We start from the raw sequence: 25,119 nt of genomic DNA, 5'->3' as shown, positions 1-25,119 counted from the left end.
TGTCTTGCATCCTTTAAGCTCCATTAGGCAGCTAACAGCATCATGCCGTGCAACCCAAGAGACCCCACCAGCAACAAAATTGTGCACATTAAACTGTAATGTACACATTGAGTCTAAGTTTTAAGACCATAAACTAGATTATACAACACTAGCCGAGGGTGTAGTACATGAAAACACAAGCTAGGGAGAAAGTTGGCTAAAATATAAATACACTATATATGTGCATTGTAAATAGATGTTAGACAACTTCTGTTTATACCAAAAAACAACAAAAAAGTTAATCTATTCAGTTTGGATGCAGTCATTTTGAATTCTACTTAATTTGAAGGCAACATCAAGGACTGTTGTAAATAGAGCAGTGCATTTAATTTAACCACTTTAAATGTAATCACCGTTCTTGCTTATGTTTTCAGTCACAGTTTTCTGGCTGCAGAAGTTCAAACAGGTCATTATTTCTTATTATATTGAAGACTTTTCACGATATTGAGATCAGTCATTTGCCAGTACACCAATATTAAATCAAACACTCTATGCAGATTAGAGAGACACAGTGGGAACTGAAGCAGAAAACAGTGGGGGGAATTACGGTCAGCAGTCAAATGGAGCATATAATTGTTTAATTGACTCTGCTAAATATCATATTTGAGGCTGGACAGAATGTTTTGTACCTGTGTGCTAACACTTAACAGTGATGTATGTACATGACAGTGTGTAATTTGATGCAGAATTTGGTCATTTTTATCTTAACATTGCGCCTCGCTTGGTCTGTTTAACCTGAGGACGTTGAAATCTATGATGTCAGTTAGTAATGCTAATTATTCTAGTTCATGTCTCTGTTGGCTGATACCTGAGATTTTTAATAGGGCTACAGCTACAACTATATGATTTTATGCCACATTGTTTGAAGATTAGAAAAGAAAGGTGAAATGGAAATGTAGTTTACTTAAGCCAAACTGTTAACATTTTGATTATTTTTCTATAAAGCAACCCATAAAAGAAATGACCTGTTTCCTTGATTTAAGTTTCTGTGACATGAGAAATACCTTCAAAACAGCCGGGTACACCCTGGACAGGACGCCCGTCTATCCCAGGGCACATAGAGACAAACAGAGACAGACAACTATTCACACTCACATTCACAATTTAGAGTAATCAATTAACCTAACACGTGCATGTCTTTGGACTGTGGGAGGAAGCCGTAGGAAACCTACGCAGACAGGCCCCAACCCGGATTCGTATCAGAGAGCCTCTTGCTGTACAGGCGACAGTACGAACCACCACACCACTGTGACCCCCCTTCAAAATACTAACATTTGAAAATAGATAAACCAGTCAAAAAACACAGAGCTGTCATGGAGCAGCAACCCCAAACCACTGAAGATGCACTTTCAAGAACTGCACGTTCTTGTGTGCTCATGTGCTTCATGGTGGAGTATTCCAATATAACCCGTAAGTGCCATTACTCAAAGTCAATGTGCTCATTTGATTATTCCAGTGTGACAGATGGGGCCTCTGTAATAAACAGGAGCTATTATTTATGGAAATGACTTCATGGGCAATTAGCAAGATGTGAGCGTGGGCTGATACTCATCAAAACAGTTTTATTTTCTGATTCGAAGTAAACAATAATGTTTTTGCCTTCCTCTAAAAAAGACACGAACTTGGAGTGTCATTGCAGGCTCTTGGCAGATAACATGGATAATTAGACTGTGTACTGTTTGTGACTGTGTGTTTCAAAATGATAATGGAGACTCATATAAATATATATATATTATGATCAACTGCACATCCATTTTCTGACCTACAGGCTTGGAATTTTAATCAAGTACTTCAAAACTAATCAACGAGATACAGGCTAAAGGGTGGGAAATGTATCAGATAAAGGAAAATTGGAACAATAAAAACCATAATAGAGAACTAAAAAAGTGATTAGGTAGCGAGTACGTGAGGATAATTTGCTTTTGCCTATAAAACCAGCTCAGCTCAGAGTTCAGCTCTTGATATCCAGTTGAAATCAAGATTTCATGGTCAAAGGCAGATTCAGAGATAACATGGTTCAATCATCTGTGCACCCGGCATGGCAATCTCTATTTAAATGTAAATATTTCATAGATCTAATAGATAGATTTTCATGGATAAGCATTGTTGTATTCTAACATAATGACTCATATCTGCTGACTATGCTCAGCTTCAGAAAGACATCACTATCTCCACAGTAATATAATGTTAAAAAAAGGATGGTCAGCATAAGTCAGTGAGGCATGCATTGCAGTACAGATCCCCCTCTTTTTCATTTCTAAATATGCTTTAGTCCACATGAACACAGGGATAATAGTTTATCGGCATCTAATGGTCGGATTAAAAATGTAATTATGTAGAGTTATAAACCCTGTTTGTGAAGGGGCACATTTGTTCTAAAGGAGCTGTACGCAAAATACAGCATAAAAAGTGCTTCCACGTGGCACTCACAAACGGTTCCCCTACATGACACATTTTGTCACGTCCACATGCACTAACATGCACGACTGGTTATTAAAACAAAAGACGGAGAGACTCTGATTACAACACAAACAGAGGGAGACTGATTCTCTGCTCGGGACACCATTACTCCACTATATCTTCCCATAGAAAATCATTAGATTGGCTAAGATTATGATACCCCTTCAATATCACTATAACTACTTACTTTACTGCCTTGTTTGAAGGATTTTAACACCCTCCAATTTTAAATCAATACTCAGTTAAGTCTTTTGATTATCAGACACTGGCTCTGTGTAGCCTTGATAGTCGCAAAACACAAAACTGACCATTGTCTGCCACAAATCTTTGCAAATCTAGGGTTTTCTCCTTGGCAGAAACAAAGCAGCTAATAATGGATTGGTAAATGGTACATCCACTATGTTCCAAACTATTGTCATTTTGTCAACATATGACCATATTCTACACAAAGGATAGATTTTGGGTCTTGTTTTTGGTAAATCTTAAAGTGTTGAACCCAAAAAATTGAGTGCAAACATGCTCAAAATCAAAATCAAGGCAAAGGTGAAATAAAACCAAGCAACACCATGTGAGCACTGTCCTCTAACCAGCTGTATTGTCTGCTACAGCCATTTAAATCCAGATGTCAGACATAATAACTTCAAATTCACAGAAAAAAAACCCCAGCAGCTGTGATTTCAGAACTGAAGTAGGATAAACTCCATTACAATCAGGGTTTACGATAACGACCAATTATGATTTATGATTATTCTTACATTAAAAACCTAGAATGCCTGTGGATGCACAAGGTAAGTTCGTTATGTTTCTGTATTTCATGGTGCCGATGGTCCCTCTGAAAATCTTCCGCTGACCATCTCAGTGAGTGAAATGGAAGCACACTACAGTCGTTTGGTACTGTAGCTCTAATTAATACAGTCAGTGATATTCAATTCCATGGCTACAAAACAGACAAGTTGAACGTATTGCTCCACTGCTAATACATATCCTCTCTCTCCAAACGTAACAGCTGGGGCGCTGGAGTGAAAAGAATAAAAATATATAATACAGCTCTGTTAACATCTGAGCAGTACTGCACATTGTAATAGGGCTAAACTGTACCTAATTTATTCAGTTTATCTTTTATATAAGAAAGTCACAAAGTGCTTAAAAAGTAAGACCGTAAAACAGTAAATAATGGTTAGCTTAAATAACATATAGCATTGCTACACCACCATTGCAACCAAACTGTTCTGGTCTAACTAGTTTTTATCTGTCCTTTGGTGGCTGAAACTAATCCCCTACAGTTGTTGTTTCTCTCGGGAGAGCAGTCCATTAACAGTGCCTCACTTTAAAATAGCTCTTGTTGAATTTATTCACTGCTTGAAAAATGTCGCCTCCTAATTAGCGACATCTCTGTGTTCTTATTTTTTTTTGCGGAGAGAGGGACAACAGGAAGAAAGAGTCCTTGAAGAAGCTTTGCGACATGATTAATGTAAATGTATTTCTTTCATCATACAGCCACAGCAGTGAGGGAGCACAGACAGCTTGGAGGCTCAGCGTGGGTTGGCGTGTTGCCGGCTGCCTGTGTCCCTCACTGGGCATACCCTGTGTGGTCCTGGGCACTGCCAACCAGGCCTTGTACTTCCTGGAGGAATTTGGGTCCCTGTAGTGGTAAATACAGAAATCAATTGACATGAAAAAGTTTGTGTCCGCAAAATATGTTTTTAAAAATTGCCCGTATTAAAAACAGTTTGGGATGCAGTTAGTGTTCAATGGTAAAACACGGTGGTTATGAGTTGCTCCCAGGTCAAAAGAAAAAGAACAAAGTTTGTGCACAACTGGGCAAAACTTGCAATACTTAACTGCAGGGTACAAAGGAGATCTGCACAGTGTTAGGTTCTATATAAGTAGTTCATTTCTTCTTTTCTCTTTTCAAGCATTTTGATCTGTCCGACTACAAAGTGAAGTGATAAAAAAGAGAAAAACGAATAAATAAAAACAATAAAAATAGAATATAGAGAAAGAGACAGTATTTGGAGAAGGTGTATATAAGCTGGCTTGGACCACCATCCTGAATTTGTCAGAGTCACCGGTGGAGTAGGGCAGTCCAGTTTTTGGAGCAGAAATTAAAAAATTGTATTGGTAACTCTTGTTTGTTTATGGTCTGTTTTATTGTCCTAGTGGACTCATATTTGAGGTAGATTGTGGAGTTTTTTTGCTTTACTGCACGCTCCGTGTACAATTTCCTGTTTCAGAGTTCAGACTCCCTCCTATATGCATACACTGTATGTTTGTATCCTTTGTACATGTAATTTATTCCATTGTTGTATGTAGAAAATAACATGCAATTTATTCCACTGTAGTATGTAGAAAATAACATGCAATTTATTCCACTGTAGTATGTAAAAAAATAACATGCAATTTATTTCACTGTTGTGTGTACAAACCATATTCAGTCAGTTAATTTGCTTTGTGATTGACAGCTAGAAAAACCTCACTTTTCCAAACTAAAAATAAATAAAACAAGTTCAGCTCAAAAACTCCAGTTTTGCCAACATTGTCAACTAAACTACTGCTTGTCCCTCTTGAATAAAGTATCCAGTAAACAGCTTTTGTATTCAAGATAGCATCAAATTCTGAGGATTTCTCTCTCTTGGGAATCAAAACACATATAATTGAGACGCAGTTTAAATCATAAATGCCAGTTTCTAAACAACAGATTAGACACGCTTCAAAAACAGAGAGGTTTAACAAAGACACAAAACAATCGGCTTTCAGAGCATAATGATTAAAGCAGGGAACAATGTCTGCACACCTGTGCTGTAGTGTAAGCTTCTTTTCTCCCATATGTGCAAAACTCATCTTAGTTATTATAAAACTTAAACAGCAAAAATGTATTTTACAGCAGCAATGTTGTTTCCACCTCAACCCAAATAGTTACCACTTAAAAACTCTGGATTAACACTTGTGGCATATTTGGTGTACTTGCAGATGACTGACATGGCACGTTAGCAATGATGCAAAATCCTCCACCGTCAGCAGATATTTTACCTCGTTTGCACTTTTGACCTGAGTTTTGAGGGTCGCATAGGTGACATATTTTTGTAGGCTGACTCTGAAGTTAACATTGCCCTGGTTCCCTAGACAGGAAAGATTTTGGATGATTGCACGAAACAATCTCTTTGGCGAACAAATGTTTAGGGTACTTCAATGTTTTGTTCAGCAAGACAATCTTCACAAATGAACACCAATTAGACTATTAGCAAACTACACCACCCACTAGCTTTCAACTGATTTGCGTGTATGGTGTGATGACGTTTGGGTATACTGATGTAGTTTATCACATGGAAAAAAAATGTAAAAACTATTAAGCCTGTGTTAACCACAGACATTAACCAAATAACCCATTGACTTTGAGACGAGGGAACCGGCTCAGTCCTGTAGCTCTCTATTCAGAGGTCAGGACTATGAGCATAGAAGAAGCCCAGAGTAGAAATGTGTTATGTTTAGGTATGTGCTCAAACTCAAATTGTCTCCTACAGGGATTCATTTACAGAAATCACAAAAATCCACCCACCATCATATCAAACCACGCAGTTAGTTTCATTTTTATCGTCAGAGCTTTTGAGATTTTGGCCGCTGAGATTCTCTGCTGTCACCACAGTACAATTGAGAAGAATAGCATTTCATTCATTGGGCTCAAAGGAGAAGAAAATCAAATTGAAAAACCCAGCGATTCCTCTGTGCCAGTACAATGTGCCTTTCCAGAAACAAAGCCCTCAGACTTATCGTTAAAACTCACTGTGAGTTCTATCCATCATTTGAACCTTATGGCAATAAAGACGGATATAAATAAAGGTAATATGTAAGATTGGCCAAACCCACAATAAAAGTTAGTTAATGAGCTTAAGTTAATGCAGTACCTCTGTGAAAAGATGAAATATTTGCCGTCATGTACAAGAAAAGTACAGCCTCTAACAAATCTTGGCATCTTCAAAGCTGTAAATCTCTGCAGAGAGCAGTAGCCTAAGTGGTGTGTCACTGACGCTAGGCCGTGTTGACAATGGAGTATTTATGACAGTGGGAACCATAACAATTAGCATTAGCTTTCATCAGGATTCTGGGTTAAATTACTCCACTCATGAGGCTCCTTAGTGCCTTTGAAGAATAAAACACTTGAAGACCTGAAGGATGGGCCACTACAGAACAATCACGCTGTAGAGACGGCAACATCAGCATGGGGACAGCCATTTATCACTCAGTATCACAACACAGTACAGGTATTATTAAATAGTAATGTCATAAACTTGTCATACTTATTTTACCTAAAAAATTAGCAGTTTAAAAAGATGTCTTGTACTTTTTAAACCCATTGATACTCTTTACCCCACTTCATGCTATGTGTGCATGTGTCTCATCTCTCATCTCATCTCATCTTCAACCGCTTAACTGTGGTCGGGTCGCGGAGGCAGCAGCTTTAGCAGCGGACCCCAAACTTCCCTTTCCCGGGCCACATTAACCAGCTCTAACTGGGGGATCCCGAGGCGTTCCCAGGCCAGTGAGGAGATATAATCTCTCCACCTAGTCCTGGGTCTTCCCCTAGGCCTCCTCCCAGCTGGACGTGCCTGGAGGACCTGAGCCGGAAAGCAAAGCTCTCGATCTACCGGTCAATCTTCGTTCCTACCCTCACCTATGGTCATGAAAGCTGTGTCATGACCGAAAGAACGAGGTTGCGGGTACAAGCGGCCGAAATATTTTTTCTCAGGAGGGTGGCTGGAGTCTCCCTTAGAGATAGGATGAGAAGTTCAGCCATCCGTGAGGAACTCGGAGTAGAGCCGCTGCTACTTTGCGTTGAAAGGAGACAGTTTAGGTGGTTCGGGCATCTAGTAAGGATGTGTGCATGTGTGCTATATACAATTCATCAGTGTGGCACTCACATAATTGTTGTATACTAACAATAAAATTGTTCACTGATTTAAGCATTTTTTGGACACATTATGTTTTGGCTTATTTTTTAAACTATGCTATGGATGTTTTAGATGGGCTATCCTATGACTTTTTTGACATACTATACTTTGACTTTATTTTTTTGGACACACTATAGGACTATTTATTTCTGGAGTTCAAGCTACACCTTGGGAAAGGTACTGCCGATTTAATGTGACTAGAGAGAGAAAAATGTTTTCCCCAAAAGTGATAATGATGAAGAACCTTCTGAAGCAGTTTAATCATCATCAACCTTCTGAAGCGGTTTAATCATCATCTGTTCCTTATTTTAACTTTTCCAGCTGTATGTTGCTCCTCTGTAAATTGCATGTTGTTCCTCAACAACAAGCTCAAAACTAACTTCAGTATACAAACTAAGGTAGGGGTAGAAATTTGGAAATGTGGTCCTAGTTTGTCATCACCCCATTGTTTCGCAAAATTTTCAAAGGGAGGAATAAATTATGTCTCTGTGGCTGCTACTAAACCTAGGTAATTATTTTAGGATAAAAATGTAAATCTCCTTTATATGTTAGTTTATTGTTGCAAAAGGATTCCTGGTTCGAATCCCGGCTGGGGCCCTTCTGTGTGGAGATTTTATGTTCTCCCCGTGTCTGCTTGGGGTTTCTCCAGGTTCTCCGGCTTCCTCCCACAGTCAAAAAACATGCATGTGTTAGGTTAATTGATTTGACTCCAAATTGCCCGTAGGTGTAAATGTGAGTGTGAATGGTTGTCTGTCTCTGTTTGTCTCTATGTGTCCTGTGATAGACTGGAGTCCTGCCCAGGGTGAACCCCACCTCACGCCTAATGTCACGCTGAATGTTGGAAGCAGAGCAACAAGTTAGCTGCTGAGTCTCTCCTGCAGGATCCTATTACTCTACAGTTATGAAAACAATAATAAAAAAAATATCTGAATCCCAAAATTGAAAAACGAAAACCTAACCATTCAACAAATAGTCGAATATTTGGGTCTAGCCCTAGGTATTGCCATGAAACGATATATAGACAGGGGATAAATCTTTCCCATAACACCACTGTGAAGCTCGCTGTTTAAACTTACTGTTTGATGTTATAGGCATCACATTTTGGTGTAGATATTCATAATGCCTATAGGATGAATATTAAACTTTTTGGTGAGCTCTGACTTTTCCTCCATCACCACCAGCAGGTCATTTATTCAGTTAAATTTCTCATCATCTTCATGATGACCTGGCATTCAATTTTCTAAAAACAAAAATGTTTCTAAGACTGTGTCGTGATTTTGAGTGAAATGTGTCGATAACCATTGGGTGAATTGAATGTCTGCACCAAAAGTATTGTGGTGCAGACATTCAATTCACCCAATGGTGATTATCCCCTCAGGATCAGTGACGTGCAGTGAGGGTTGGGGTTGGGGAGGCACTGACTCACAAGTCAGATTTACAAACATACAGTAGGATGCCAATAGGATAGGATGATAGAATAGGAGCAAACAGGATGCTGAAAACCATTTTCAAACACCAGAGCCACTGTATATTGCAGTATATCTTACCTTTACTTGTAAATTACTTCTTGCTTTGACTGAAGGTCCAGCTTTGAAAAATGTCTTAGTTTAGAAATCAAATCCTCCATTTTCAGGACGAGAAATGACAGCTTGTCCTAAGCTCTACAGCACAGCACACCTCTTGTGTTTACTTTTTGCACACAGGTCAGAGTTCACCGTGACCTGGCTGCAGGCTATCAGGCTGCTCACTATCGCCGCCTTCCTTGAGGCAGAGGTACTGCCTGCCTCAGGGCAGCATTCTCCCTGTGGATTTATGTCACATCATTAAGATGTAAATATTACACACATCCGTGAAATACATTACTGAACACTATGGAAAAGAAGACGTATACTTTTATTACATAAAAGTGTCCTCAACCATCATATTGGAATCATACACAGAAATGGGAACAAGCACGCACCGTTTGCACGCGCTCAATCCAGTTTGTGAGTGATTGCGCAATCTGGAGGGAGGCTCGGCTGTCCGTGCCTCACCTCTCGTCTGTCCGTGCCTCACCTCTGGTCTCCGAAGAGACTCCGTTTATTTAAGCAGGAAATACAGAATTTTCTGCCATTTTTACTATAAAAATGGTCAAAATCTATTAAGAACCACACCAAAATCATAGTCCAGAGGAAAATATTAATACTTGTGTTATTTATCCTCAAAGCAATTTCAGTCAAAAACAACTGGACTGGTTGTTTGTCTAGGAAGACGTTTCACCTCTCATCCAAGAGGCTTCATCAGTTCATGTACGCATCTGACCAGGCTGGGACTGGTCCAACTAACTGGTGTGGAGATCCAGGTATTTAACCTCTCACAAGGCCGATGATGTCACTGGAACCCTTTGTGCTCCAAGTGCCCACGCCCGTCGTTAGAGTGACAGTCGGTGGTGGGCAGTTGGTTTCGACGTCGTTAGTGCTCTATTGAGTCTGAACGACAGTCGTTGGGGTCACCCGGGCCATGTGTGAACAGTTGTCCTTTGAGGTTAGATTGTTGAATCTCCTGGGAAGGGACGAAAGGGCGGCATTGTAAATTGGAGATAAGTGGTGTCTCAGACCCCCTCCTCTGTTTAGCGATGGTTTCTCCACTTTAACATAGATGGCTTCTTTTACTCCTCTTTCAAACCATCTGTCCTCTCTGTCCAAGATTTGGACATTGCTGTCATCAAAGGAGTGGGCTTTCTCCTTGAGGTGTAAGTGGACAGCCGAGTCCAGGCCTGAGGAGTTAGCTCTCCTGTGTTGGGCCATGCGTTTATGCAGTGGTTGTTTTGTTTCTCCAATGTAAAGATCTTTGCATTCCTCGTTGCATTGGACAGCATAAACCAGGTTGCTTTTGTGGTGGTGTGGTGTTCTGTCCTTCGGATGTACTAGTCTCTGTCTGAGTGTGTTACCGGGTTTGAAATACACAGGGATGCAGTGTTTGTTGAAAATCCTCCTGAGTTTCTCCGATACCCCAGCCACATATGGGAGAACATTCACAGGCCCACTTGTGTTATTTAATTATTTCGTTTTTTTTCCCTCTCATGATGACTCCCCTGACTGCACGTCACTGCTCAGGATGAATTAATACCCTGACTTGTCACCATCACCTGTTCAAAAATGTATTTGTCCAATATCTGCTACAACTAATCACATTTCCATCAGCCTCAGCTGTTCTTTGTATAGTGCAAAATTGCTAATATTAGTATCTCACACGCTCAACTAAACTGTGGGTGATAATTCAATATGATAATTTATCAAAATCGTATTGTGATGAAATCATATATCGACAAAATTATGTCATCTAAATTTATAATAACAAGCACATACTAACTCATTACCTTCAATGCAGCTTCATCAACTATTGCTGGCTTTGTGTAGAGACCGCCAATGTGACCTTCATGCAAAAAGCCTCAAGCATTACATTACAGCAAACCAACATTATAGTATAATGTGTTTATGGCTCATGCATGCTGTGTACCTGTCGATTCTCAGCCCCCCTACTGCTAACCCGAGCTGTTGGTGCTATTTTTAGAAGTATTAGCAGCTGATTATGCAGTTGTGTTGCCTTCTGGATGCAAACAAGTTGTTGGGGCAGCAGATGAGCCCGGCCTGGCGGACCTTAAAGTGTTGGCAGTGCAGAGTAGCACTGGATGTTCTGACAAGCACAGACTGGAGCTGCACAGTACCCTTACTGAGTGCTGAGGCATCTGTTCAGTGCACACATGGTTGAATCTGTGTACAGAAACACTCACTACACACACTAGGATTTGACATAATGACACACAACTAAAAACATATTGTGTAGACTCACAGCTTAGTCAAATTTGATAAAACGCTCACTATCAAGATTCTTTTTTGGAAAGATAGGCTTCTGTCATTACTATTAGTTATCGAATTAGAATGCATAATTGAATATGAATATTAAATGACAGCATGAGACGACTAGTATAATTTCCCTAAATCAAAATCTAGTTAATAATCACATTAAGGATTTAATAATCATAAAATTGGATAATGGCAGTGAACAAAGCAGCATGGGTTTCCATATTGACTGCATTATTAAATCATCAATCTTGTTGCTAATCAAATAATCAAAAATATTAAAGTACTTTCTCAAACTATCTGAAAGAGAACTGCAATTCACTTTCCAATGTATAAACTTTTCAAAGTCAAAGCTGTTATGTATACGCACATACAGAAAGTCATACTGAATATAGTATCTTTCCACTAACAAATGCATCATCTGTGCTGCTTTTCAGGGTTTCCCCCCAAAAAACAATTTGTCTGCATCTAAGAGAGCTTTTTGAGTTTGTTCCAAAGCAGCCCTGTGGCTGTCATTTGCCTGTAAACATGAAAAATTGAATTCATGCACGACTTCTCGAATAATGAAAAGAATTCCATTTTCAGTTCATTGTGGAGGACAAATCTGTTCATATATCTCTGTCCTTGGCCTGCCATAGAGAGTGAGTTCAATGAAGCTACAGTGCACTGACTGGAGACTCACATAGAACTCACAACAGTGGGGGGACTAGAGTGTAAATCAATGCTCCTTACCTTTCCCTCAGCATCCTTTTCCACTTTCAGTTCAGTGTTTAAATAAAGTGAATCTGGTGACTCCATAGAACGTAGTACACATACAGTAGTGCACATGATGATGGGTTTATAGTTTCATTAATCAAAAAGGTAGTCTACAAAAAACAAGTTGATGAGTTACCTTTGTTCAGAGGCAGGCTAGCTGTGCTAAGCTAGGTGGTAGCTTTATACAGTATACCTTACAGACAGACAGTGAGCGAATAAGCATTTCCCCAAATGGCCAACTACTTCTTAAACATCTATGTTCAGTGGTAGTTCAACAAGTATACAGTCAAGCAATCTCAGTTTCTTATCTAGAACAAACCAATAAAACAGCTTTTTCTTTAAAAAATGCTTCACCATCAGTTATCCTATCTTGCACTTCAATCCAAATGGTTTCCCCTTCTGCTCTTTTTACCTACAACCCTGAGAAAACAATAACTATGACAAACCGTGAAATTGAAGCCTGAGAAGGAGGGAAACAGGGAACAGGAGTTTAAATTTAAGTCCTAATTTGAAGGGCCTCATTCCAATAAATGAGACGTTCAGTACCTGAAATAATATGACAAAATAACTGCACTGAACTAACTTGAATCTTTTCCTTGTCAGATAGTGACACTTATGTAGAGATGTTTTTGTTTTGAGCACCGTGTGAGATTAAGTTGTTGTCCCAGAATACATCTGAGGGATTTTGAAGCAATCTTTGATTTCATCCAAAGGTGGTGGTAGGTGGGTTTAAGATTCAGACTAAGGAGACTGAACCTGTCACTTCACTGTTTTTGTCGCGGGGGAAGACAAAGAAAAGCTGGCTTGTATCTTTATTATCTGTTATTGTGCTCTGACACTTTCCTTGCCTCATGTCAAATATGTTTGTCACAGAAAATGTATCTTCTTCTTGACGGTGGTATTGTTTTTACCTTGTGAGTGTGTGGGTGTGTGTGTGTCATCCAGGCAAAATCCTGAAGACACCTACTGTAATAGGAACTACGACAGAGGTGGTATTGAGCATTTTGCCAGGTGTTTATATGTCTGTCTGTGGACAGATTTTGTCACCTTGATAGCGTCTCAACTGTTCAGCTCTGACACGTCTGGTTCTGCTGCCCTGCTCGGTTGGTCGGGGACTATGGGAGCAGCAAAAGGAAAGAAAAAAACCCAGTAGGGGAGCGGATTATCTGTAATGTTTGTCCTTCACTATCAGTCACAGGTGCATTCAAATGGACAGTGATCCTCCCATTTATGTCTCCAGGCGAGCTCATCTGTACAAATTGTGCCCTTCACATATGTTCTTTCTTTTTAGGGCTGCAGCCATCAAATCTTTTTGTAAGCGAGTATTCCACCGATTATTCCATCGGTCAATTGAGTAATCGCATAAAAACAAAATCTTATAAATCAAATTTTGCGTAAAAAAATTATTATAATTTGCGTTATTTTCCCCAAAAATATATTATGTCTTGGGTAGGCCTATTTGGTGTGGTAACATAGGGACGGGTGTGTGTGTGTTTAAGTGTGCGTGAGTGTGTGCGTGAGAGGGAGAGGGAGAGGGAGAGAGAGAGAGAGAGAGAGAGAGAGAGAGAGAGAGAGAGAGAGAGAGAGAGAGAGAGAGAGACAGAGAGAGAGAGACAGAGAGAGAGAGAGAGAGTATGTGTGTGTTGAAGGCAATACACTCGCATTTTACCAATTAGTTTACTATTTAACCAATTACGTGTTTACTCAAACAGTTTTCAAAGATAAATAGATTAATTTAAAAAATGAATTAGCGATAGATATTATCAGGAAGAGCAAGTAACAACAAGCAATGTACAAAACGCAGCTTACATTTCCTCAAACAAAACTATAGAGACTGATCAGGTAGGTGATGTTATGCATTCACAAGGACAGCTAACGTTACCCATTCTCTTCCTGTTTATCCGTCACTATGGCAACTGCCCTCCTTAAACAGGAACAGCGATGACGTGCTGTTGTGGTATAGAAGAAGAATTCCTTTATTAGTCCCGCAACGGGGAAGTTCGATGGGGAACGGGGAAGAGTTCCAGTTAACAGTGGACACATTGCACTGTTTTGGCTTCTTTTAAGTGTGAAATGATTCTCTGTCTTTTCCGGATGTAGTCGTGTGCATCCGCAAAAATGGTCCAATTGGAAGACGATCCCTGCGCTGGCCAGGCCGCATAACGCGCGAAATAGGAATTTACCGAATCATCGAGGCAAAATCTGTGCCTCGATGATTCGTTTAATACCTATCTCGCGCATTTTTTTAACTGAAGTTACTCGATTAATTGTTTCAGCCCTACTTCTTTTCATTATCACATCTTCGCTGAAGGGAAGAATAGCCCCACAGTGTAACATTGTGCTGATGGCCTCAACTTGGATAACATTTACACTTAGTATTTAAACTCACACCCTGCTGCATTAGTCCTTTTTTAAGGTGATGGTATGATTAATTTCACTAGATCCATGACATTTAAGCACCGTTTTTTTTTGAATGACTGTTAAATGTCACGCCAGTCAATAATGCATGCTGAATCTATTTAAAGCAAATGAAAAATCACTTCAAGCTGCTATCATGCGGAAATTAGGATTCAGATGACAGCAGGTAGAGTCCAATCATTTGGGGAGCAAGGTCTTAAATCTTTCGTTGTTGGCCTGACACCACGAGAAAGGTGCAATGGCTTAACCCCGTTAATCATTTTGTGTTTGTGATTGCTGGAACTTTCCACAACCCTGAGACATCCCCCTTCAATTAAAAATGTAATGAACTTCCAAGAAGCAAATACGGAAACAAATAAAAGCTGCAAATAAGTTGAGTTTCCTTCCTTTGTGTAAGTCACCGCGGGTCGTTATCTCGAAACTTACTTTAGCAACCTCCTGCACAAATCAAAGAGATTTTAATGGCTAACTGTACTTCGACTGTTTATGAAATCATTATTGACATCCTTTTTCTTTTTTATGAGTTTCTATGACATACTATACTGACATTTTAATGACTTTATGACAAACTATACTATCACTTTTTATGACATACTATTCTGTAAATTATAATTTTTCACGACACTAACTTTACTATTACGTTTTTATGTCTTCATGACATACTTTACTATCACCTTTTATGACATTATAGTATGGCATTTGTTATGACATACTATGATATTCCAATGAATTCTTCATGACTACTATACTGTGACATTTAGATTTAGTCATGACATACCATACCATTTCAGTCCGTAAATAATTCAACAAACAAGGCTGATAAAAAAAAACACACACAACGGGATTGCTTTAAATGTACAAAGTTGCACAGGTCTTTTTTTATCAGTATTTGAAAATATTCAACAATGAAAGTTAAATCAAACAGTAAGAATAAGTAATAACAATTAATATCAGCAATAACTAGACTTAAAGTCAGAACTTTTTAGTTTTTTTTTTTTTTTTTACTGAAACACCTGAGGGAAGCAAATCAAAAGAGAACCCAGAAAAAAATAACCACTGAAGTTAAGAAAGAAAATGAAATCAAGACAAGCTCATACAGGGGTCACTCACTTCATCTGTATGTACAGCACATTCGCTCCACAACTGTGCAGGACAGTGGTGGTTAAAAGAACAGTGATGGAAATGTGTCTCTGCTCACAGCCTTTAATATCAGTATTGGCGGTATGGATTCAAATGTAAAGGCAGGATGAAGAAGAGAAACTACTAACATGAACAGGAAAACCCATTTGGAGTTGGCTAGAAAATGCATTATTTTTTCCTTTATGCGTGTGTTTCAGCCGAAGAACTGACAGTACTCCGTTTCTTACTTTGATTTGAAAGGCTGAGAGGACTGAGTAAGCGTCGTCCTGTTCACAAAATAACCCAAGCATACACCGGAAACTCAACCCAACATCTTTTTTTTTCTTTAAATGGTCCCTGGATGCATAAGACACTGCCACTCTTCTGACACCTCCTCACTTTAAGAAATTCATTCAAGCTCGTTTCAGTAAGAAACATGACATCAACATTTGTGTGGAGATGGATTCGAGAATCACATTTCATGTTTGTCTGTACATTAATCAGTGTTCATTACAATTCAACCCTTTTTGTTATATTTCACCTTCTGTCAAATCTCACCAAAAGCACATTACTGGAAAAGAGGGCAAATATAAATGCAAAGAAACCTTTGGTCAAAGAGTGTACTCACAAAGGAAAAAATGCAATGACAAGATATAAGGAAATCATCACCGAAGATCAACAAAACAACAAACTCAAGGAGCAAAACTCAAGTGGTTTTCTATACGTTTCTCTCGTTCTAACAATATGGCCCATAGTTCAACCCTCCTCCCATTACATTTGGGTCTGCAAGTTATACTGGTTTCCTCACAGAGGAAAGAAGGAAAGAAAAAGGTGCTCTTTTCATGAAAGTCATGTTTGTCTTGATTGTCCACAAAAAATGAGTGCCAGCAAGAAGTAACCCCCGGCGAAAGGATATACAATCACAGCGTAAAACGACAACATCCTTCACTGGGAAGGAGTTGAGAGTCCATAACACGCTTCTCCAAAGACTCTGAACCTGCATTGAATTGGTGTTTGCAATATTTGTGTGACTGTGTGTGCACATGAACTGTGCAGATGTGTCTGTACGTGTCTCAGTCGTTGGTGGTTTTGAGTCTTATTCGGACGCTGTCTTATCCTGTGTCGCTTCGTCCTGCAGGCAGCTCTTGCGGACGATGGGCAGCGGATGGGCCTCTGTGTTGAAGACCCAGTCTTCCAGTGGGAGAAGGTCGTCATCAGAGAAGAGCAGGTACAGATACCTGAGCAAACAGGGAAAAACATCCAATTTATTGAATCAAAATCTGGACTCATTAAACATTATATTTTACTCTAGGTGACTACATCTGCATCCTTAAACCTTAATTCATATTATATCAATAATTTAAGTTTATCAGATCTATCATTTTGAATCAGGACCTTCCATATTTGGGCGAAGTAGCACTAGAAAAACATTTAAGTACATGTAAATGTTGGATCTACCTCTGTATCACAGAGAGATGTGATGAGGAAAATGGACTTACTTGAGCGTCTCTGAGAGAAAGAAGCTCTGCTGCATGTTATCGTGGCTGGCTGTCATGGTGTAAACATCGCGGATCCCGGAGAAGCCAGACTCCACTCTGCAGTGTTTCTCCAGGGCCTGACAAGAGGCAGAGGGTAGGTTTAAATGTGTCCATGTATCTCCATAAACATTTTGAACAACGTACAACAAGGACCACTTCTTGCAGTTGTCAGCTTGATTGTGCAAATTGAATCAATACTACAGAGTTGCCTTTTGTCTTCTGCAGTGTGACAAGCCCAAATATTTTACAAACTGTGCAGAGGAAATCACACAGTGTATGAGTAAAAAAAAGAACTCCTCTGATATATCACAGTGCTTAAAGAGACAACCGTGTGCTCCACAACAGCATGTCCCTGCACACCTAAAGAAAGAGTAAATGATGGAACATGTCAAACCACACAATTGAAGCCCGAGCAGTGCTAAATCTAAATGGCAACAGCTAGTAGAGAGTGGCTGAGCTAGGCGAGCAGATTAGCACTTTACTACCCACGCTACAAAGGGCTGGTTTAAATGTGCTAATTAACAATGACCCCTACGTGTATGCTTGCCGTTCATGAAGGGAAGCGTTGTGCGCCCTCTTTCAACCTTTGTGCCCGATAATTAAAGGGCCGTCAAACTCGTCAGCCTGATCTCTCCACTTCTGCGCGCACTAAATTAATGCTAAATCTATCATGCCAGCCCTCTACAGTTTACTACAGCTAATGCCCTGTCTATTGCCACATTAATAATGGTGCTCTCCACACAACCTTCACCTCCTGCTAGTGGGATTGCTTGATCTACAAGCTAATGTATAGTGCCACACAATATCAAGGAAGCTGGTTGAGGGTAATAGAGGGTGTTAAAGGGGCTTGACATAATAGGTGATGACAATTAATAAAATCAGTGTCTAAGCTACTCCTGACAGTATAGGGTATAAGGTATAAGTATAGGGTATAAAATTATACTGTACTGCATCTCCTACTTAAATACAACATGAAATTATCATACTCGCCTCAATATAACACAAATGTTTTTCAGGTTTCTACATCTGAAGAATTGGGAGCTGTATCACATTGTGTTTATACCGATGTGCTACAAACATGAGGTCATACGGACTGAGAGGTATCTATATTATTGGACAGTTTTTGCAAATATGTCAGCAGTTTATTGAGCCTTACATAATAATTATCTACTCTGGTTTCACAAAGAGTTAACCACTAAACTAAATTGCAAGTCGAGATGGAAACTGGACCTTGTATATAATCGTAAAAGACAATGCATATTCATTTTTTTATGATATACTATGTCATAAAAAATGTCATAGTATGTCAAAAAATTCATAAAAAAGTAATTGTACAGTATGTCATAAAAGTCAAAGTCATAAATATTGACAAACAAGACCCCCGTACGGCGTCCTAAACACTTTTAGGCCTTGTTAACTTGATTGATATTGATTTTCACCTAAATAGATTTTTTCAAACCGTTGTTTGAGTACTTTCACACAACATGATTACTACGCTGCAATAATGCAACAATTTTTTCCCCCGGAAGGAGTACGTTTTTGTGAGCTTTGACACAGCAGATAGAAGCATGAGGATTATAAAACAACTACAGCTCTGTAGTCCGATTCAAGACGGCAAACTTTACCTCAACCTTGAACGAGGCGGCACATACCAGATCCACTCCTTCTGTATAAAAGCTCTAGACTGTGTAACGGCATTTCACATTTTTGTGAAGTCCTTTAAATAAATACTTTTACCATTTTAATCCAGTTCTCTTACATGTGTGTGCTGATGAACAGTGTCTGTGGCAGAAATCCCCACGGAGTGCATGAGGAGCGGTCAGGTGAAATTTTTGCGAATTATTGGGAGGAATTTAGCGTTTACGGTGTTGAGTCCCACTTTTATTCACACTGCCAACACTACAGTGACACAGAATCAAATTTAAACTAGCAAAATATCTCTTTAATGGCCGAGTTATTACTAAAGGACTACCGGAAGTGAAATGTCTTTATAGCTGACCAACACAGTCTAAGGTGGAGTGAAAAGCGTTTCTCACCTCCACAGAGCTGACAGATCACAGCTTTAAGTGGGTGTCAATGTCAAATTGTCAGACACAGTCTCCTCTGTCTTGAAAATGAAATGAAATGAATAATTAAACAAGTTTCTCACCTCAACCGCCTCCCAACCCCATTCTCTGTACTTTGGGTCGTGGGTCAGTCGCCACATGTACATGTAGCTCTCGATGACTTCTGGCCGTAGGATGTAATATCTGTCGCTCAGCCTTGTTGCTGTTGCTTCTCCTCCGCTGTCAAATCTGAACGCCTCAGGTCCCAGTTTGGTGGCTGACAGAGAGGAAACATAAAAACAGGATTTTATTTGAGCACTTTCTCAACAGATCTGCAATTTATAAATCTAAACCACGTTTTTCCTTTCTTTTTTCAAATGAATGAACACACATCATATTGCATCAAGACTAGGGCTGTGCGATATGATATGTATCATATAACGATAGAAAAACATCTATCGTTTATTTCAAGGTGTCAGAAATCATACACTTTACAGACTGAAGAGTGTGTGAAGCTGAAGTGAGCCAAAGGAGTCGTGCGTTATTATGGCGGCCATAGATTGTTACTCTGCTCATTAAATTGCCAGAAAACAACTGTAACACATACGCAGACCAGCGTACACACAGCAGAAGCACGACACACACTCTGTGTGTGATTCACTGCTCAGCGCCTTCAAACTTCAGTTCTCAATATACTGTCAGCTATTGTCAAAGAAAGATACAACAAAACACATGTATGTTATGAAAACAAATACTTTTAATAAGATGCTCCTATCAGAAATCAGAAATCGCATCACTCAGGAACCGTGTGGCCGTGCAGCACTGGACTTACGTGCACCTGCTGCAGTCCTGTCAGGCACTCGCCGCCCAGAATGAGAGGGTTTATTATTCCGACCAATTCACAGTGCAATTAAAAATAATAAATAGTGCAACATGTATTTTGCAGTTAGCCTTTATTGATAGCCTACATTAAGCAAAAAATTATAATTTATATAATAAGAAATGTGCTATATCATGATACCTATATCGTTATTGGGATATGAAATTACCTTTATCGTGGTATGAGATTTTGGTCATATCGCCCAGCCTTAATTGAATTGCCATTGGATTATTGTGAGTTTTACAAGAGAGCTTAAGGTTAAGCAATTAAGAGGCCGCAGCTGTCCAGATGGTCTTTTTCTCTCTTCCTCCTTATTCTTCTCCCTACTTCCATTATATCTCCACCACAATTCAAGACCGCCAGGCAAAGAGATTCTATTCATGATAGAGCACAAAGGAATCTATTTTTTCCAAGGTCAGAACAGGATCATTGGCATAGCAACATCTCAAAGACACGCTTGAAGTGGAAGACGTATTACGGCATGCGAGACAAGTCTGACATTTCGTTGCTACCTACTGTGCTCGATTTGCTCAGATAATTTTTTTCTCTCTCTCTCTCTGGCTTATCATCTGTGATTCTAGCCAACCACGGTGTAGCAGCTTGGAAAATTAGGCCATGTTGGAGGAAGCAGGTTCACTGAGGTCACTGAGGGGTGCGAGTAGCTGCATCCGACTGGACCAGACAATCATCTTGAAATAAGAAGTCAGTGTGACAGACAGCAGGGGCCACCTGCTCTGCTAGTCCATTACAGTGTGTGTGTGTGTGTGTGTGTGTGTGTGTGTGTGTGTGTGTGTGTGTGTGTATGTGTGTGTGTGTGTATGAGTGAGTGAAGTACTTTACTGTACACATATCGCCGACTGACATACAATTGGTTTTGTTTAAAAAGAGTAGACGGAAGAAGCAATGTCTAAATGACAACATGGAGCCTACATGGTTTCATGGTGTTTCCCATAACCACATAAAGAACCAGACCTTTATTCTAAATACGCCTATAAAAGAGACATAATGTACCTTCATTTCATTTAATGTTTAAAATAGTTTATTTTTGTAAGATACTTTTAAAAAATAGTTTTTTTTGTTGTATTTTCTCTATTCAACAGTTGTTTCTGGAGCTGGCATAAATAGATTTCACTGCACATACTGTGTTTAACTGTGTGTGTGATAAATAAATGATGATAAGTGATCTCCAGTAAGTTATGCGTACATTTCATCATATTTTAGTGAAAATTGTCCCAGTTTTTCAGATATGCTCCTCTTTTAAATTTGCTCTTATGTTTACATTACGTTAAATATTTTCTTGTTTTGTTTTTAGCTTGATGTCAGTATTTCATGTATGATGCTCACATTTATTTGCTCCTTTGGCTTCTTTTGTGAAGCACTTTGTGAGGTGTGCTCTCGAAAGTTGCTATATAAATAGGATAAACACAATGTAGTATTTAATTTTAACGTGTCTCACAAAGCCATTATAATCCCTGCCCTTTCTTACATCCGTGTTTACTAGCTTGCCCTCTTAATTAGCTGCCTCATGATGTAGATCAGTGGCATAGTGTGAAACCAAATATTGAGGACACATGCAGGAAACTCATAAAAAAAGGTAAAAAACTCCTTTAACTATCGTCTTAATACACTGAGCACACTTTACACCTCCACAGCCAGCTCAACAACATAACAAAACCTGTCACGCCACAGCTATGAGCCTCTCCTCTCCAACTGAAACACTTTTCATGACATCTATCTGATTCCTCTTCTCCCACACTGTTTCCTGCCTCCTGTTCTGAGCTAAATCATTCTCTGTGCAGGTAAAGCTTGTGATTGGAACGCTAACTCTAGCATCAGATGTTCATCAGATGAATAGGGCGTCGGCGTCAAACACAATTTAGAAGTTTGTCTCAGGAAAAAGAAAACACAATTTGACCTCAATTACAACACGTTAGTCTACATGGTGGTGTAGTGGTTAGCACTGTCGCCTCACAGCAAGAAGGTTCCACGTTCGCATCCAGGCCTGGGCCTTTCTGTGTGGAGTTTGCATTGTCTCCCCGTCTCTGCGTGGGTTTTCTCCAGGTACGCCGGTTTTCTCCCACAATCCAAAAGACATGCATGTGTTAGGTTAATTGATGACTCTAAAATTGCCCGTAGGTGTGAATGGTTGTCTGTCTATGTTCGTCTCTATGTGTCCTATGATAGACTGGCGTCCTGTCCAGGGTGTACCCCGCCTCAGGGCCGATGTCAGCTGGGATCGGCTCCAGCCCCCCCCCGCGACCCCGACCCCGGAATAAGCGGTTGAAGATGAATGAATGAATAAAACACGTTATCTTTTACCGAGCAGTTTCCTGTCCCACCAGCTTTCTGCCTCAGCACACGAGTGCAGTTTGCAAGACAAAATCATGTTCATTCACAGCTAAACATTTATGAGAACGAATCAAATATTATTATTTTTTGCTATGTTTGAACATGAGTTGGAATAAGAAGTGACAGTCCTAAGTAGTATATGTTGTCTCTCTCAAGTTGCTCTGTTGCTCTGTCTCTCAATAGTAGAAATGCACAAAGCTAACATCTATTACACAATTTCTTTTAAACCAGTAACCTTTTCCTCTTCTTGCTGCTTCCCATGAGATCCCAATTTTCCCAGCATGAGTCTGTAGATGTGAAGGTGGCAGAGAACCAGAGAAGCAGCAGAAGGACTCATTATGGTATCCGTATTTAAGACACAGCTAAGCAGCAGCCACTTTACGCACATGCAATAGCAAATCTCACTTCTTTCTCTCTCTCCCTCTCTCCTGCAGACAGCTAATCCAAGAGCCGCTGTGCCTCATCTTTTAATGAGCGAGGAGAAACCTGGTGGATGACTATGAAAGATGAAGCCAGAGAAGCCTTTTGGGCCTGCAGATCAAAAGTATTCCAAGTGTATCATGGAACCTGTTATGTGGTGAGTCACATTATCTTACTGGAGAAGCGAAGGCGAGCGAACACTTGAGGATGAATCCTTACAGCTCGCCCAACAGTGGCAGGTTGAAAAAAAAGCTTTAAATTAGCAGAGGAGATTATTGTCAGAACCAAGACAAATGCCAGAGAAGCGAAGAGATCAAACAACGGTCTCTCCAAAATATTAAGACAGGCTCATTGCTGGCAACTATTCCTCTCCTCTTTGATCCTCTCTTGCATTTTTCTCCTGTGTATATCTATAGCAACACCTCCACTCTCCCTCATGTACAGGTTGGAGCCACAGTAAATTAGTCTGTGGACTTTATCTCAATGTTTACTTTTCAAAACTTAATCTCCTTGTCTGCTTTCTTTTTATTATTTCTCCCAAATTGCAACAAAATGTGATTATCACCATCCAACACACTTGGAGACACTTCGATGTCTGCTGTTGCTGCCTGCAGCCGTGACACGTTGGAGTATAATCGAGGACTTTAATTCTTCGCTGCTCCTTATTAGACCTGTCGTCTCTCTGTTCAGGTGAAACCACTGAGAACGATTTTCCTCTTGAATCGGGCCAAAATTAAAACGCCCGAGGCCTTTTCAATTTGTAGTATCACTCTCCAAGACTCGTAATTTTATTTTTACTCACAATACCTTCTCTTAACAAGACAGATTCTTGTTCCAGACAGTGGCTGGACACTTTCAAAAGCTACCGGTTGGGCCATTAGTTGTTTTCACACAGTTAGGTTTGTGCAGTCTGCTTTTGTTGTTGTTTATAAGAGCCAGGATCCAAAGAGTATGGACTCCAAATAAGGTGTTGAAAGCAGGGATTTTAACGAGTTTTAAGAAAGATTAACTTTAAAATTTCATCATGTTATAATTCACTACTCAGATCCTCTCTGGTTAGAGTTCAGAAACCTATAAAAAGACCATAAATAACTTACACCAAACCTCACAAACCTGAGGCCAAAAAGCCAACGCTCTGCTCCTGGTGTAAAAACATTGTACGGCTGCGGGCAATGTGTAAAAGTAAAAAAATGATCTTACAATTTGAGATGGTACATTTCCAAAACAAAATGAGCCGGAGCAGTTGCCCTCCTCCGGGATGGTACTGGTCTAATGTGCAGCCTCTCACAGCAAGGAAATGTGTGCTCATTTTAAATAACCCTCTGCAGCGATTCTGACATTTCCACTCACCTGAGCGAGTGTAGCTCTCGTGGCATGTGTGTGTGATCTCGGCAGCCAGGTCCAGGAAGTGTTGCCTCTTCTCCGGCGCTCCATCATCAGCCCCGATGCCGATCATTCCCCCAGAGAAGCAGGCCAGGTGGCCCATCTTGTGGTCCAGGATCCCTCCCCTCCACTCGGCCATGTAGGTGAGACCACCGGGTGACTTCTGAACCAGGTTAGCTTCAATCGCCTGCAGCAACACACACACACACAGTCAGAAATGTTTGAACCAGCATTTTTCTAAGGTTACAGTATGTGGGCTTTATTTCTATGTAAACTGTATATGCTTACTATGTTTTGCACTTCTTTTGTATTGGAGCAACAGTGGTAGCTACTGCCTAACAAAACCAATAACCACCACCTACCAAAACCCAGCAGTGCTGCAATGAAGCCAGTTCACAAGCAATCATTTAAGAAAAGCCAGAATTGGAGATTGAACGACCTAAGACAACTTTCCCAATTTCTTTATACACAATGTTTTCTTTAGAAGCCTCTATATTTGTCTTTCAGTGGAGCCGTATCGTGAAGAAATCATAATACTGTGTCGAGATATTGTGATATCCAATTACGTCACATTAGCTCAAACAGAGTATCATTTTAAGATTGTGGTACATGCAAGTTCACATAATCACTGAGTGTATAGCTTTTTATTTTTTATCAGATAATAAGTTCATAATAAAATGAGAAATGAGAAAATACTCTGTCAAGTATTTCATTCACACAGGAGTATAGAAAATAGGTTTATACATGTGGTAATTTCATATAGACTAATTATTTATCAAATTACCATGTTATATTGTCGTTTACATTGTTATCCGGATATGAAAAGAGCTATTTCAGGATAGAAGCTTTTGCCCACATCACTCAGCCCTAATCCGATATTGATTCATAAAAAATCTGAGATCCATCTTTAAAGAGGCTGTAGTG

The 25,119-nt window shown here is 39.8% G+C and overlaps 1 protein-coding gene across 2 annotated transcripts in view; it reads right to left on the bottom strand.

Annotated features, from left to right (window-relative positions):
• Window positions 1-15,313: 15,313 nt before the first annotated feature.
• Window positions 15,314-25,119, bottom strand: part of LOC310949991 (mannosyl-oligosaccharide 1,2-alpha-mannosidase IA) — a 201,526-nt gene continuing 191,720 nt past the window's right edge. For both annotated transcript variants that reach the window (XM_083917639.1, XM_083917638.1), the window contains exons 9-12: window positions 24,163-24,382; window positions 19,268-19,440; window positions 17,080-17,195; window positions 15,314-16,818 (exon numbers count right to left, since the gene is read on the bottom strand). In XM_083917639.1, coding sequence (XP_083773765.1) covers window positions 16,677-16,818; window positions 17,080-17,195; window positions 19,268-19,440; window positions 24,163-24,382 — 651 coding nt within the window. In that variant the 3' untranslated portion in view covers window positions 15,314-16,676. The remainder of the gene's footprint in view (window positions 16,819-17,079; window positions 17,196-19,267; window positions 19,441-24,162; window positions 24,383-25,119) is intronic.

Source organism: Echiichthys vipera (assembly GCF_963691815.1).
Source record: "Echiichthys vipera genome assembly, chromosome: 8".
Taxonomy (NCBI): domain Eukaryota; kingdom Metazoa; phylum Chordata; class Actinopteri; order Perciformes; family Trachinidae; genus Echiichthys; species Echiichthys vipera.
Note: the sequence above shows the minus strand (reverse complement) of the source record. Positions and strands in the feature narration are given on the sequence as shown.